The sequence below is a fragment of the Hemitrygon akajei genome, chromosome 19 (genome assembly GCF_048418815.1).
Source record: "Hemitrygon akajei chromosome 19, sHemAka1.3, whole genome shotgun sequence".
Lineage (NCBI taxonomy): Eukaryota > Metazoa > Chordata > Chondrichthyes > Myliobatiformes > Dasyatidae > Hemitrygon > Hemitrygon akajei.
The window spans coordinates 21,148,777-21,164,130 of NC_133142.1; the positions used below are offsets into that span (position 1 = coordinate 21,148,777).

The following is a 15,354-nucleotide window of genomic DNA, read 5'->3' on the forward strand; positions in this document are numbered from 1 at the left end:
AAGCAGGAAATATACAGAAAACATTTGAACGCTCATTTTTTAATGAAAACCCATTGTGACACCATTTTAAACATCAGGATTTTTTGCCACGATTACAATTCTGCATAAGCATATAGTCTGGTAAATGTTTAGCACAGCAATGAAGAGTGAGATTAATTTTCTAGGTTTTTGTTTCTACATTACCAATAAACTAATTGGCAACCTTATGAATGAATTCAGTTGGATAACAGTGAAAAAGATTAACATTTATTACCAGTAAAATATGCATGGTCCTGATTATCAGCATGTGTGTCTAGTCTATTCAGTTGGTGGCAAAACAATAAGCAATCTATCTAATAGTGTTTCTTGCTTTTGGCTGGGTTGTAAAACAAAAACTGGGAAAACAGGATGTTGCAGTAGATGTCAAAACAAATTCTGGTTTTGATTTGGAACCAAAGTATGGGAATTACACTTTATGAAGTCTTCCAACATACCAACTGTTGAAAGAAAAAGTCAAGTTTATTGTCATTTGACTATATATATATATATATATGTGTGTGTGTGTGTGTGTGTGTGTGTATACCATCAAACGAGATGTTTCTCCGGACTAGGGAGTAAGGCACAGTAATACACATAACACACATAACTTAGGCAAGTAAGAATTAAATTTACAAATGAGCTTCTTTGAAAATATTACGAGAAAGGATTTCAATCATGCCTCATCTGTACCATATAGACCAACTGCCCATGGAAGGAAGTTTAAATAAAGGCTCCATAGTTTAGTCTGAGATATTTTTTATCCTGTGTTGCATATCTAAAACATACAATAATAATTAACATACTCATTGCACAACACACCAGTAAAAATGAACTAATTATTTTTTCCAGTGACCCATCATCTCAGTCACCAGTGCTGTGGAAGACTGATATCAGTTGATTATGATGCTTACATGTCCCCTGGACTTTCTTTGGGCTTTTACTCTGGAAAAATAAAAAATTGTTTCAACGTGGCACCTAATAAAAGGGACTTAATCTATATGAAGAGGCTAAGGATCCTTTACTCAATCAATTTGAAGAATCCCTGCTGCGGCTAGCAATGTTACAATGAGGAAGTGTCAGTTAGAAAACTGAATGGTAAATCTGCCATTGAAACCAAATTAAAGGAGAAGGAAAGATTAGTAAAGTGAGAAGGAAACATAAAGAAACAGAGTGTAAAACTTTGTAAATTTTTTACACACTTCAATAATATTTGAAAGAATGAAACATCACTGTTCTAATTTTCAGCACTGGAAAGTTGCTTGCAATTATTACAATTTATGCTGTTAACAATTCCAGGGCAATGAAATAAACATGATTTATATTTCCTCTGCAGTGTTATATTTTTATTCATTTATGAAATGTGAGTATAGTGGTAAGGTTTACAATTATTGCCCATCTTACTGCCCTGGAGAGGGTGATTCTTTGAACAATGTTTGTCAAGTATAGTAGTACCCAAGCCATAATTACTGCTTGCTCCATGTACTTAAACATGTTTCGAAGCCAAAACCCTTGAAAACTACAGGCACAATAAAATCTGTGTCTTTGTGCACGTTATTACAAATCAGTTGATGGGAAATATGAGTTTAATCAACAAAATCCCTTGGGCTTAAGTGCATAATAAAAAACAATTCTGGGTTGGAGTTGATACCATAGAATGATTTTTGCTCTGCTCTACACATGGGAATATTCCCTTCTTGAATGGAAAGCAGAAAAGGGAGGATGCTGATTAGCGATAGCTTGCTCTGGGACCCATTTATACCCTTAAGACTGGCCCACACTGATTTCCTTAAGCAAGATATTTTGTTGTGAGCAGTGAAAGAATGGCTTTAGTTCCTCATCTTGCAAACAGATGTCCACAGATATTTAGTGGGCGAGTTAATCAGATATCTAGTTTCCTGCTATCTGAATTCAGCAGCTACTCCAGAAGATCTTTGACATCTGTAAACTGAAAAACCCAGAATGAAGAAGCCTTTCATTATAGCAAAACAGAATGATGCAAAAACATGTTGGTTAGGAAGCCAAACAAGACTATGGATTATAAAAAGACAGAGAAACAAAACACACAAGCTTTACAATGTTTAAAAAAAAAATCAGCAACAATATTTCCTTGGGGGAGAAAAAATTTCCATGTATTATTCAGAGCCAGAGAGGTTACTCAGCAATAATTTTGATTTACTAGACTTAAAACTCACTGATTGCTAATTGAATAAGATAGTCATTGACCTTTTGTGTAATAACAGGAGATAATTACCTTATGTTCATGCCACAACGGAGTAATCTGCAATAATGCAGCCTGTGCTGAAACACATTTATTACTGACAATAGCTTTCAGATTTCTATTCTTATCTCCAGGTGTGTGCATACCAGATATTGCTGTAGGTTTTACCCAGCTAAAGAGCAAATGTCAGCAGTTACTAACTCAGGGAAGTTTTGATCATTATAACTGAGGTCAAATTGGAGAATGTTCAGAATGGAGGAGGACTGTTTATCTTTGTTCTGAACAAGACAAAGAAAATTTGGATATACTATTAATAGATTTATCAAGGCACTTGGAATTAATGTGACAGGTTTTCTTCTAATTTCAGGAACTATTGTAATATTGACATACATCCTCAGTATCGTAACCTCTTTCAGCTTGAAGCTGTCAAACTCTTCCTCACTGGGAAACAGCCACTTCTGCAGTGTAAGTAAAACTTAGTAATGCCACTTTTGCTCCATATGGAGCATGACTACTGTAGTCGCCATGCCCCCAGTTGACCCCCCCCCCCCCCCGTTCGCCTGGGGTGAACTGCCGTCGCCCCGCCAGTAGTGCAATACTTCAGTGTAAATACAGTGTAATGCCCCCCCCCCAGTACACGCTCACAATACAAATACCAGACAATACCCAAAAGTGAGTAAATAATTCCAACTTTATAGTGATTTCTTAGTGATGGGTTAGTAGAAACAGATGACCTAAAGGCACCAAAGTAATAATCAGTTTGTCAGTTTGTGCACATATTTTAATACGTTGGAGCTCACGCCTCCGGTACCTTCCACAAAGACCTTCTGAGCCTTCGGCCACCGTCCGAACCGCTGACATCCAGTATCCGTCGCTCTGGAACCACTGCCCGCTTCACACACATCCGTCCTCCTCGCTCTCCTCCCGAAACAGACCGCAAACTCCCGCTCAGCTTACACAGACAAGATAGCACAACAATTCTCCATTGATTATTTTCCCCCTTATCAGTAGCCATAACCCAAACATACCAGAGACAGAATCCCATTATAGCATTACAGAGAAGCCATTTCATTATAACAGTACAGAGAAGCCATTTTGTTAGCCTGAACAGTTAACACCACGGTTACCGGTACTGAGAACCCTACACTACAAAATGAGAAGGACAAAAAAAAGAATGGCTTTAATTTTGCATCCACAGGTGACAAAGAATTAATCCAGGAAGTACTTTTTGATGCCGTAGTCACTGCACCACTGGAAGCTTACTGGACCAGCTTGGCTCTGAACAGATCTGAGTAAGTGTTTAATTAATGGGATTTGTATAGATAGCAATTGAGGCTGGCATTGACATGATGGGCCAAGGGACATGCTTCTATGCTGTATGATTCTATGACTATCTTTTTTTGTGCAAAAAAGCAGTCAGAATAAGAAACTCACTTATTACAATAAGTTGTTCAATTATTGCATTAGCTATTATTTCAGGTTTGTCCCACCTTCAATTCTATTACAAAACCGTAAGACAAAGGACTAGAATTAGGCCATTTGGTCCATTGAGTCTGCACCACCATTCCATCATAGCTGATATATTATCCTTCTCAACCCCATTCTCCTGGCTCTTCTCTTTAACCTTTGATGCCCTTACTACCTCTGGTTTAAACGTTTCCAATTACTTGGCCTCCACAGCTGCCTATGGCAATGGATTCCACCGATTCATCACTTTCTGGCTAAAGAAAGTCCTCTTCATCTTGGCTCTAAAGGGATGCCCTTGTATTCTGAGGCTGTGACCTCTGGTCCTAGACTCCTCCACAATAGGAAACATCCTTTCCATGTCTACTCTTTCAATATTCAATAGGTTTCAATGAGATCTCCCCTCATTCTTCTAAACTCCAGTGGGTTCAGGCCCAGAGCCATGAAATGCTCCCAATGCATTAACCCTTTCTTTCTGGGGATCATTCTCATGAACCTCCTCTGGACCTTCTCCAATGACAGCATGTCCTTTCTTAGATAAGGGCCCACAACTGCTCACAATGCTCCAAGTGTGGTCTGACCAAATGTGTGCTAAAGTAAAGCTAAATGTCATCTGCAAAGAAAACCCCACATAATTAGGAAGTGTTTGTGTAATTTCCATGCTTTAAGAGATGTTACATCCCAGCCTGAGCATTTAGGCTGGCAGCAGTGATATTACTTATGCACTGATGGTAGTTGAATTACTTCACGAAAGGGATGCCTTCATGACAGACTCAAAGGCAAAGGGTTTGGTAGAGAGAAGGAAAGAGGGGATAAAAAGTGTTGGGAAATCAACAGGGGAGAATTGGGGTTGGCAAAAGTTTTACCAGTGCACGGAGACACGGGGGATAGGAGCTTTAGGATAAGCAGTCATAGTGTGCTGGGGATTGTGGAGTTGAGCATCAGGGGGTTTGTGGCAAATGCCCCAGATGAGTAGGGTGGGCTGAAGCTGCAGTTGAATCTGTGTGCCACAGGGGAAATATGTTTTTATTATAATAAAATTCAGAAGAAATAATGAGTCTCTTATTAACAATAAAATGGGTTTTCATTTAAAATACACAGGAACAACGATTAGTGGGAAAAAATAGTCCATTTTATAGTCAACTAACCTTTGTGTAAAAATGCTCTTACATAAAGTCCAGATTACCATTTAAGCACATGCTTTTTGCAAAGAATCCCATATTATATGATCTCCAGAGATATTTTAATTATTCCCATGTCAAAATATAATAAGCTCTCATTCAGGGGCTTAATATTTGTTCTTGGCCCCATGACACAGTAGCATAAGTATGCTGAACTTTGCTTCCCGAATTTCATCCAGGACTTTATACATTTTAGTTTGTGCAGTGTTATCTTCTTCCCTTTTTCTTAATGTCTTTTTTATATATTTCATCTTCTAATATTGCCAGCTATGTAATCAGTACCTAAAAAGTGACGAAGTTCCATACTTGCAGCTGAGGTATGGATTCCATTAGGGTGTGTTGATTGTTCTGTTCTGTGTCTGCACATCACATTGACTATTTCCTTCCAGAAATGCTGATAAAGGAGTTGAAGTTTCTTTCTTGGGAACTCGTACAGGCCTAAGCCGTGTCAATCTGTTTGTTGGACCAGAACAACGTACAGATAAGTAAGGTTCATTGTCAATTTTATATAACGTATTTAACAACAAAAAAAATTACCAGACACTTGTGCTATTCCTTATAAAAATTAACTATAAAGCTCCATAATTTTCATTAAGCAAAGTAGCTGATGATTTAATTATGAAAGATTTATTATTCAATGGAAGTGTTATAACATATTCATAATGGTAATAGTGGAATCTTTCAGTAATCTGTATCCAGTGAAGGAACTTGACTGTTAAAAACTCATAATTATAACCATGAATTAAATGAAAAATACTTACAGATGATGTCAGGATTAGTTTCCAGGGTTTCATAACAATAAAAACATGGAAACTAATTCTGAAATCATCTGAAAATATTTTTCATTGCAGTTTATTTGTGCTTATCTTTGTTGGCTTTTCTCCAAATGTTATCATGTAAATACGCCAGCTTTCATCATGAAGCTAAATGATTCAATCATTTGAAATCATAATGAAATAGCTTTGAAAATATTTCTAATTATCACATGTAAGAGTTATTAAATATTTTATGGAAGTCATGATAGGAGCCTGGTTTGTAATGGAGTAAAACAGCTTGCAATGAGTAGTCTGAGCTTTACCCTCTCCTTTTACCTCCAATTATTTTTGCACCACAAGCTATTGGAAATGTGAATTATTATCTCCCCTGCCCGTGGTTTGAGAAATAAATCAGATATACAAAGCAAACTTCACGCCGAGGCAATTGTTTCTTAACTATCAATCTGATATTACTTTAGTCCCAGCTTGCCAAGCCAGCACCCCTAAATAGTAAGCATGGTGGCTCCTTATTTAAAGTGATAGGATATGTAGCCTGAAACCTCAAATATAATGGAAGATTTGGGTGGGTAAAGGCAAGTGGAATTGCATTGTGGGAATGATGGTGTGAACCAGATTAAAGTGACCAATGTGCCTATTAATCTTGAATGCTGAGGTTAGCAAGCCAAACAGTGACAGGAGCCCCGCAGCCTACAAACTGACATCCTAAGCATCACAAAGGATATATCTAAAGCAAATTTGTAAAGAGTTTTGTCAAGTTTTTAAATGCACTTCTGAAGTGAGGGGTGAGGTTGACCCAAGGCATCGATGATCCCTTTCTTTCCACTTAGTCAGCCTGACCCCTGAGTTAACTCCAGCTGCCTACTTGTGCTCCAGAGCCCAACATATGCGGTCTTTTGTGTCTCCAAAGTTTAAAGGAGATTTGTGAGATAGAATGAGTGGCAGATGCCTAGAATGCAAAGCAGGGTAGGTAGTGGAGCAGATGTGATAGTAATGTTTAAGAAGCATTTAGAGAGACACATTGCTAATAGAGGTGTGTAGACAGATGGGACTAATTTACACTGGCATTATGGTTGGCTCATGATTGGCCTAAGGTCCTGTACCTTTGTTACACGGCTGTATGTTCTATATTCTAGATGCTAGAAAGTTGGACTCTATAGGTTTGTATCAAATTTCATGTAGATCAACAAATAAATAAATTTGATAGGCAATCCATTCCAGTATTTCTATTGATGAAGCTGTTGTGAACAATGCCATGTGGAGCCAGTGCCAAACACTCTGTATTCTCCAGTAAGTTCTTGTTCCACATTCAGAGCCTTCAGAGAGTAATTCGGCTATGATTTCAAGTGCAAGGTGGACGTGTAATTGATCCTACATTTTCCACACTGCTGTTGAGCTTGAACCTGAGCTTGAACTCCAGTATTTCATGGGAAATGGCAACCCTGCAGATTGCAAAGGATTTCCATCACCTACAATGGGAAGAATGGAGATATATCAATTTAATTCGAAACAAATCCTTCATAAACTACCTTAGACAAAACATCTAGCACTTCAGTATATAGCTTTGAAGAAATGCAGATACATCCCTACACCAAATCCCAGAACTTCACAAATACTTTTTATATTTAGTAATTGGCAATTTATGTTCGATCGTGACAGGATAAAATGGAAATGACTAGTTTAAATGATTTGTTGCAGGAAAATGCGGCAGGGTTAGATTGAATCACTATCATTAATATGTGCCGTTTGTATGACGTGGTCAATCACAGTCTTTGACTATGATTGTTCTTGGCAATTTTTTCTACAGAAGAGGTTTACCATTGCCTTTTTTAGGGCAGTGTCTTTACAAGACAGGTGACCCCAGCCATTATCAATACTCTTCAGAGACTGTCTGCATGGCGTCAGTGGTCGCATAATGTGTGATATGTGCAGGCTGCTCATATGACCATCCACCACCTGCTCCCATGGTTTCATGTGACCCTGATCAGGGGAACTAAGCAGGTGCTGCACCTTGCCCAGTGTGACCTGCAGGCTAGCAGAGGGAAGGAGCGCCTTACACCTCCTTTTGTGGAGACATATCTCCAACCCACCCCCCTAGGTCCTTAATGACAGTCCCAAAATAAAGTACAAGGCGACATTTATAATTTCCTAACTATTCTACAGAGTTAGGAAAGAGAATCTGACTGCTGTGGAATCAGCAATTCTGATTAATGCCAGTACAGTGCTGGGTAATCCCAGTACTTTTGGCCTCTAGCTACAATATGGTGCTGGTACTTGTCGCTCTGCTCAACCCAGGTTTACTTACCTGGAAACAGATTAGGTGCTGGTTGAGCCCATGGGAAGTCAAAAGGTAGGTTGATTCAGCCTGTTGGACCACACTAATAGTGTATCAACAAATTGTACAGCAGTGCTGGTGGCAAGCTTTCAAGAAATTACAGCCTTCATGAATTGTGCCTTGCAGCACTTTTCTAGAATGTTAGCTCTGATCCATATTGCCACTTAGCAAAAAATACTAATTATCATAACCCATTCTGTTTAAAATTAGTGGTGAGATTAACTTTGCCAAGTAATTGTCATTATGACCATAACAGAAACTAGACTGTGAAATATTGGTGGTGAAGTGTTTAGGATCAATGAAGTATCCTATTACTCAGTCTGCTAGAAGTTGAAACTAACAGCAAGACATGGCTCTGATTTTTCCTCCAATTGATCTTTCTTATTCAGTTTTAAGAGAATTTGTAACTGGTGACAAAATATGCACGCACAGTGCTGAGCTTTTGTCTGGGTATACTAATTATTTGTTCAGTAAGCTGTTCAAGAGAAGGAAAGAAGAAGAGAAACTCTGATCTCATATCCGCTGCCTTGCGGCTATACCCACATGAGGAAGGCTTTGGGAGTAAACCCTGAGGGAAAAATCTGGATCTGTAGTCCCTAAAACAGTCCTACATTGAGTACAACACTGACTGGCGACTCCTGAGATACTGCTGGTACCAAACTGTATCAGTCTCTACCATTCCTTTGGGTTCATCAGATGTGTGGAGAGAGGAGTTTGCTACATAGGCAACAACTTGCGCTTCATATCGCACTGCCCAGGCTTGCATGTCTAGCCAGCTAGGATACAACATCCATCGTCGAGCTGACTGACGGAAGCCTCTCTCAAGCTTGTTCAGTATGACAGCTAGAGTTTGGGAACTACAGTGGTCTAATAGCAGCATTTCTACAAATCCCAGCTCATTGCTGGAATCATTGCAGAGTGATTTTAAGCTCATTTGTATCAAAATAATTGCTTTATTTTTATTCATTTTCAATGCAAGGAATTATTTACCTCCTTTCAGTCAGTGTGAAAGTGTCCTGTATAATTCCCAGCCCATCACCTGAAGCCTCAATAATTGAATTTCCCCAATTACATTAATAAACTGCCTAATTAAAACGAATGGGAAGTTGTAGAAACTAGCTGTACTATATTTCAAAAACGAGGAAGTGATTGCCACCTGGAAATAGATTTTTTTTTTAGAATGGAAGATCAAGTACAAGGATCTTTTAAAACTTTTTATTAGGTGCTCCAAAGCCGCCTTTTCTTTTGAGTGCAGGCATAGTAGTACAATGTCTTTTGATCTCCCCTGACTCTACTCACTTTATTCAGTGACTGGACTGAGTTCCATTTCTACATTAACTTTGGTATATTAATCAGAGCACACACATCTCAGCACTTTGTAAGTGCAGCCAGTTTATTTGTATTTTAAAACTTAACATATGAATTGTATCTTTTAATCTAATTTTATAATGCATCTACATAGCTAACAACATCAAAGGGCATCAGAAGAATTCAGACCACAAATAGAATCATTAAAGTTAATGTGCAAAATACAGCTCTTAAAATTCAATGTGTTTAAACACTTGAGTAAAACAGCCCGTTTGAACTATCTTTTTATTCTTATGATTCTGATTCTGAACGAACTTAAACTGGTGACATTCAGCTTTCTGTATACATGGGATTAAATGAAGATAATTATTTCCTACAATGTGAAGGACCACTGCACAAAATTATCATCTACTCAGTGTGAAGCCTTGTTCAGAAAATCCACATCAAGGGTGAATGTAGTAAAGGGAAAGAGGCAAGAATCAACTTGACAAGAACTTGTCTTCCAATGGCAGCTTTAAAGCACATTACCTACCCAGTGTTACCTTGAATCCAGACATCAGACGGGCAGAAAATGTTGGAAACTCTCAGCAGGTCAGGTTATAGTCCAGGCATCACTCTCAATAATGAACATAAAACATAAAACTTGGTGGTCTTCTTTGGTGTGCATCTATAGAAATTTGTAAACTTACACGTTTCTATTGATGTATGGTGGCGGAGAGTATACTGGTTGCATCAAAACCTGTTATGGAGCCTCCAATGCACAAGTTTGCAAGGGATTGCAAAGAGTTGTGAACTCAAACAACTCCATCATGGGCATGGACATCTTCAAAAAGTGGTACCTCAAGAACATGGCATCATTAACAAAGGACCTTTGCTATCTAGGACATGCCTTCTTTTCTTTATCACTATCAGGGAGGAGGTACTGGAGCCTGAAGACCCACATGATTCAGTAACAGCTTCTTTCCCTCCACCAGCAGATTTCTGAATGGTCCATGAACATGACTTACTACTACTCTTTTCACTATTTATTTTGTGATTTATAGACAATTTTATGACTGCACTGTACTGCTGCTGCAAAACAACAAGCCTCACATCATATAAGTCAGTGGTGATAAATCGAATTCGGATATAGGAAACCACATAAGGAAACAATTGAAAAACTAAACTTCATGTTTTAATTAGCATTTAATCTGTGGGAAAACTCATACTACAATGAACCCTGTATCTGTTGAAATTCACAATAAATATTCAGGGCAAATTTTGTTTACATTCATGTGTTGAGTTAGGTGATTTCAAGAATTGTAACTGATTAAGTTAGGAAATGAATGAGAGACATATTATGGTTCAATTATTCCTTGTGCTTGAAAGGTTAAGCTTGAGGGTCATCAGATACCAGATTATTGTTGAAGAGATTTTGAATTACAAGGGCAATGTGCAAACTGTGATTCTGAAATAAGTAATTAAATGAAAATTAATCAGAAGGGGACATGGGATTTTGATAGCAACAGGAAGGGATGAGTGATAGCTCAAGGTGATGATGGGGGAGGTTGTTGCGCTTGTTGCAATCACATTTTTATGGTTGCCTCAAATGGTAATTGACTTCATATATGCACACAGAGAGGGATTAACATCCATTTCAAATGTTGACCCTGGATGCTTTTTTTTTAACTTTGATTTATATGGTGGGAAGTATAATTTCAATTCTGTTCGTGCACATTGTATGCTGCCACAATGAATGATTTCCTACATTAAGCAAATGTTGGTCCTTCCACCAGTGATGTGAACACTGCAAGCAGGGGTCTGGAACTCCGCGATGATATTTATGTTTATTAATGAGGAGCTAGGGTAACTGTTGAAGAACTGCCCTTTGCATATAATGATAAATGGAATCTAATTCACCTTTCACCTGAAAGTAAAGTATACCATTTCACAGGTGCAAGAGCATTGATGCTATCTAATGCTTTTCTCTCAGCCTGAATTCTTTTGCATGTTCGCCATGCAGAAATCTGACAGGAGGCGCACACAGTGTTGTTCCACAGGCAATGTCTGTACCTAATGCATCCTTCAGTCACCCAATATCAATGAAATCCCATACCCTCTTCAGTAACAATATGGAGATGAAACAGGTGATTCTCAATCTTACCCTTGATTATCTGTTTGGGTGTCAAGGTGGAGATGTGTCTCTATCAAAGGAGGTGCAAGGCACCCCTTCCCTCTGCTAGCCTGTAGGTCACCCTTGGGCAAGGTGTAGCACCTGCTTAGCCCCCCCCCCCCAACCCCTGATCAGGGTCACATGAAACCATGGGAGCAGGTGGCTGATGATCATATGAGCAGCTGGTGCATTTCACAAGTCCTGATTATGTGACCACTGACACCAGGCAAACAATCTCTGACGAGTATTGATAATGACTGAGGTCACCCGTCTTGTGAAGACACTGCCCAGAAGAAGGCAGTGGCAAACCACTTCTGTAGAAGAATTTGCCAAGAACAATCATGATCATGGAAACACCATGATCTCCCTTATAACAAACAAATGATAATCTGGTCAGCATGTGTAGAAATTGGCTCTCAAATTTCCCTACATAACAGTACTAACAACATTTTTAAAATCTGCAGATGCTGGAAATCTGAAACCAAGTTAAAAAAAATTGCTGGAAATATTCAGCAGATCAGTCAGCACCCATAGAAATGGAAACCATTAATATATCAGGTCCAGAACCCTTTAGAAATGGGAAAGAAGGGAAAAAAAGACATGTTAGTTGCCAGTAACAAAATAGAAGGGGGAAGGGATGAGAGGAACAGAGGAAATATCTCCGATAGGGTAGGGCTAAATGAGTAAATGAGTAGCAGTAACAGCTGTCATTAAGATTAGATTAAACTTCTTTATCTGTATGATGTGTTGATAATAGCAAAGCTGTAAGACATGCCAAGCAGGCATAGGAAAAGAAAAAAAACTGAACCAAAATGATGATACACAGAAGTAGACAGTTCAATATTGAATTCTTAAGGTTAGGATGCGTCCAGGCATAAACCGACTTGCTGTTCCTCAAGAAGGGGAGTGAGCTGATAAATGAAAGTTGCAGGCAATAGGAAGTTCATGGCCACTGCTGCCGATGGAACACAGGTGCCTCACAAAACGATCACACAATCTGCATTTGATTTCTCCAGTGTCGAAGAGACCACATTGTGAACATTGTCTGCAATAGACCAAACTGGTAGAAGTGCAGGTGAATCACTGTTTCAAGAGAAAGACTGTTTGGGTCTCTGAATGATGGGTAGGAAGAGATGAATAGGCTAGCACCATGAGTCTTTACTTCTTTTTGTTTCCCAGCATTCAAATTAAAGTGTCAACCAAACCTAAAATTAAGAAATAAACTGGCTCCAATTTCTAATTTTAAATTTATCTCTACTTATAGTGTTTGTAATACATTTTAATGAACATTATGTTTTGGTTGCTGTAAATACTATTGTACTCCGTATTTTCCATTCAGAAAGATTAAACTTCTTCAAAGCACATCTCTTCTCAATACTATGTAGTGATGTGAATAACAGCAGCGTATCATACTGTATATGCCTCCATTGATTAGTATTATTTTTCCCAGGTAAATATGATCCAAGAAATAGAAACGTTAGGATCACTTGACAGATAAGGCAATGTAAGAGTCGTAAACAAAAGAAAATCTGCAGATGCTGGAAATCCGAACAACACAGACAAGATGCTGGAGCAACTTAGCAGGCCAGGCAGCATCTATGGAAAAAAGTACAGTCGACGTTTTGGGCTGAAACCCTTCGGTAGTTCTGGAGTAAGGTTGACTGTACAGACCTGCTGAGTTCCTCCAGCATTTTGTGTGTGTTGCTTGAACATTAGGGTCATAGAGCTCAGGGTCAGGCATTTTGGCCCAACTGGTCCCTGCTGACTGCGATGTCCACCAAAGCTAGTCCCATTTGCCTACGCTTGGCCTATAACCTTCTAAACCTTTCCTAACCATGTACCTGTCTTTTAAAAGTTGACATTGTACTCACCTCAACCATTTTCTCTGACAGCTCATCCCTTTGTGTAAAAAAAAGTTACCACTCAAGTTCCAATCAAATCTCTCCCATCTCACCTTTAACTTACACGAGGAAATCTGCAGATGCTGGAAATTCGAGCAACACACACAAAATGCTGATGGAACGCAACAGGCCATTTCTCTTTCCACAGATGGAAGAAAATCTGTTGTCCTTACCCAGTGTGGCCTAGATAAGCATATAACAGAAGCAAACTATTTGACCACTTGTGACTGCTCCATCATTCAATAAGATTGTGAGGACTATGCACAGGGAATGCAGTCTTTTTCCAAGGATGGAGAATTCAAGAACTAAACAGCATAAGTTTAAGGTGAGCAACACACACAAAATGCTGGTGGAATGCAGCAGGCCAGGCAGCATCTATAGGAAGAAGCACCGTTGACGTTTTGGGCCAAGACCCTTCGTCAGGACTAAATGAAAGGAAAGATAGTAGTCCTGACGAAAGGTCTCAGCCGGAACCGACAATAGATTTCCTTCCATCTGTGGAAAGAGAAACGGAATTAGCATTTGAGGTTGAAGACCCTTCATCAGAACTGAGGACTCCTAGGTAACTGAGCAACAGATACAAAATGCTGAAGGAACTCAGCAGGCCAGGTAGCGTCTGTGGAAAAAAAGTATAGTCAACATTCTGGGCCGAAACCCTTTGGCAGGACTGGAAAAAAAGCTGAGGAGTAGATTGAACAAGTGGGGGGAGGGGAGAAAGAAACACCAGGTGATAGGTAAAACCTGGAGAGGGAGGGATGAAGTAAAGAGCTGGGAAGTTGATTGGTGAAAGAGACAGAAGGCCATGGAAGAAAAAAAAAGGAGGGAGGAGTACCAGATGAAGGTGACGAGTGGGCAAGAAGATAAGGTGGGAGAGGGAAAAGGGGATGGGGTATGGTGACGGGAAGGGGCATTACTGGAAGTTTGAGAAATAGATTATCATGCCATCAGGTTAATGGCTACCCAAATGGAATATAAGGAGTTGTTCCTCCAACCTAAGTGTGGCCTCATCATGACAGTGGAGGAGGCCATGGATGGACATATCAGAATGGGAATGGGAAGTGGAATTAAAATGGGTGGCCACTGGGAGATCCCACTTGATCTGAAGCGGTCTCCCAATCTACGTCGGGTCTCACCGATATACAGGAGGCCGCATTGGGAGCACCGAACACAGTAAATGACCCCGACAGACTCACAGGTGAAGTGTCGCCTCACCTGGAAGGACTGTTTAGGGCCCTGAATGGTAGTGAGGGAGGAGGTGTGGGGGCAGGTGTAGCACTTGTTCCATGTGCCAGGTGGGAGATCAGTGGGGAAGGACAAATGGACCAGGGGGTCACATAGAGAGTGATCCCTGCAGAAGAGGGTCTCCTGGGGGAGAGGGTGGTGCTTGGTGGTGGGATCTCGTTGGAGGTGGCGAATGTTTCGGAGAATTATGTGCTGGACGCGGAGGCTGGTGGGGTTATAGATGAGGACAAGAGGAACCCTATCCCTGGTAGGATGGCGGGAGGATAGGGTAAGAACAGATGTGCATGATTTGGAAGGGATGTGGTTGAGGGCAGCGTTGATGATGGAGGCAGGGAAGCCCCTTTCTTTGAAAAAGGAGGACATCTCCTTTGTTCTCGAATGAAAAGCCTCATCATGAGACAGAAGAATGAGAGAAGGGGATGGTGTTTTTACAAGTAGCAGGGTGGGATGAGGTATAGTGCAGGTAGCTGTGAGAGTCCATGGGTTTGTAATAGACATCGGTGGAGACAGAGACAGTAAGATCGAGAAAAGGAAGGGAGGAATCGGAAATGAACCAGGTGAATTTGAGGGCAGGGTGGAAGCTGGATGAAGTCGACAAGTTCAACACGGGAGCAGGAAGCAGCATCAATGCAGTCCATGTAGCATAGGAAAAGTGTGGGACCGTCACCAGTGTAACCTTGGACCATAGACTGTTCCATGTAGCTGACAAACAAGAGGCATGGCTGGGACCCATGCCAGTGCCCGTGGCTACAACTTTTGTTC

General features: G+C 40.0%; 1 protein-coding gene across 5 annotated transcripts in view; it reads left to right on the forward strand.

Moving 5' to 3' along the window:
- cacna2d3a (calcium channel, voltage-dependent, alpha 2/delta subunit 3a) overlaps positions 1–15,354 on the forward strand; it is a 782,368-nt gene that overhangs the window by 581,860 nt on the left and 185,154 nt on the right. For all 5 annotated transcript variants that reach the window (XM_073072214.1, XM_073072211.1, XM_073072212.1 and 2 more), the window contains 3 exons: positions 2,604–2,701; positions 3,435–3,528; positions 5,271–5,366. In XM_073072214.1, coding sequence (XP_072928315.1) covers positions 2,604–2,701; positions 3,435–3,528; positions 5,271–5,366 — 288 coding nt within the window. The remainder of the gene's footprint in view (positions 1–2,603; positions 2,702–3,434; positions 3,529–5,270; positions 5,367–15,354) is intronic.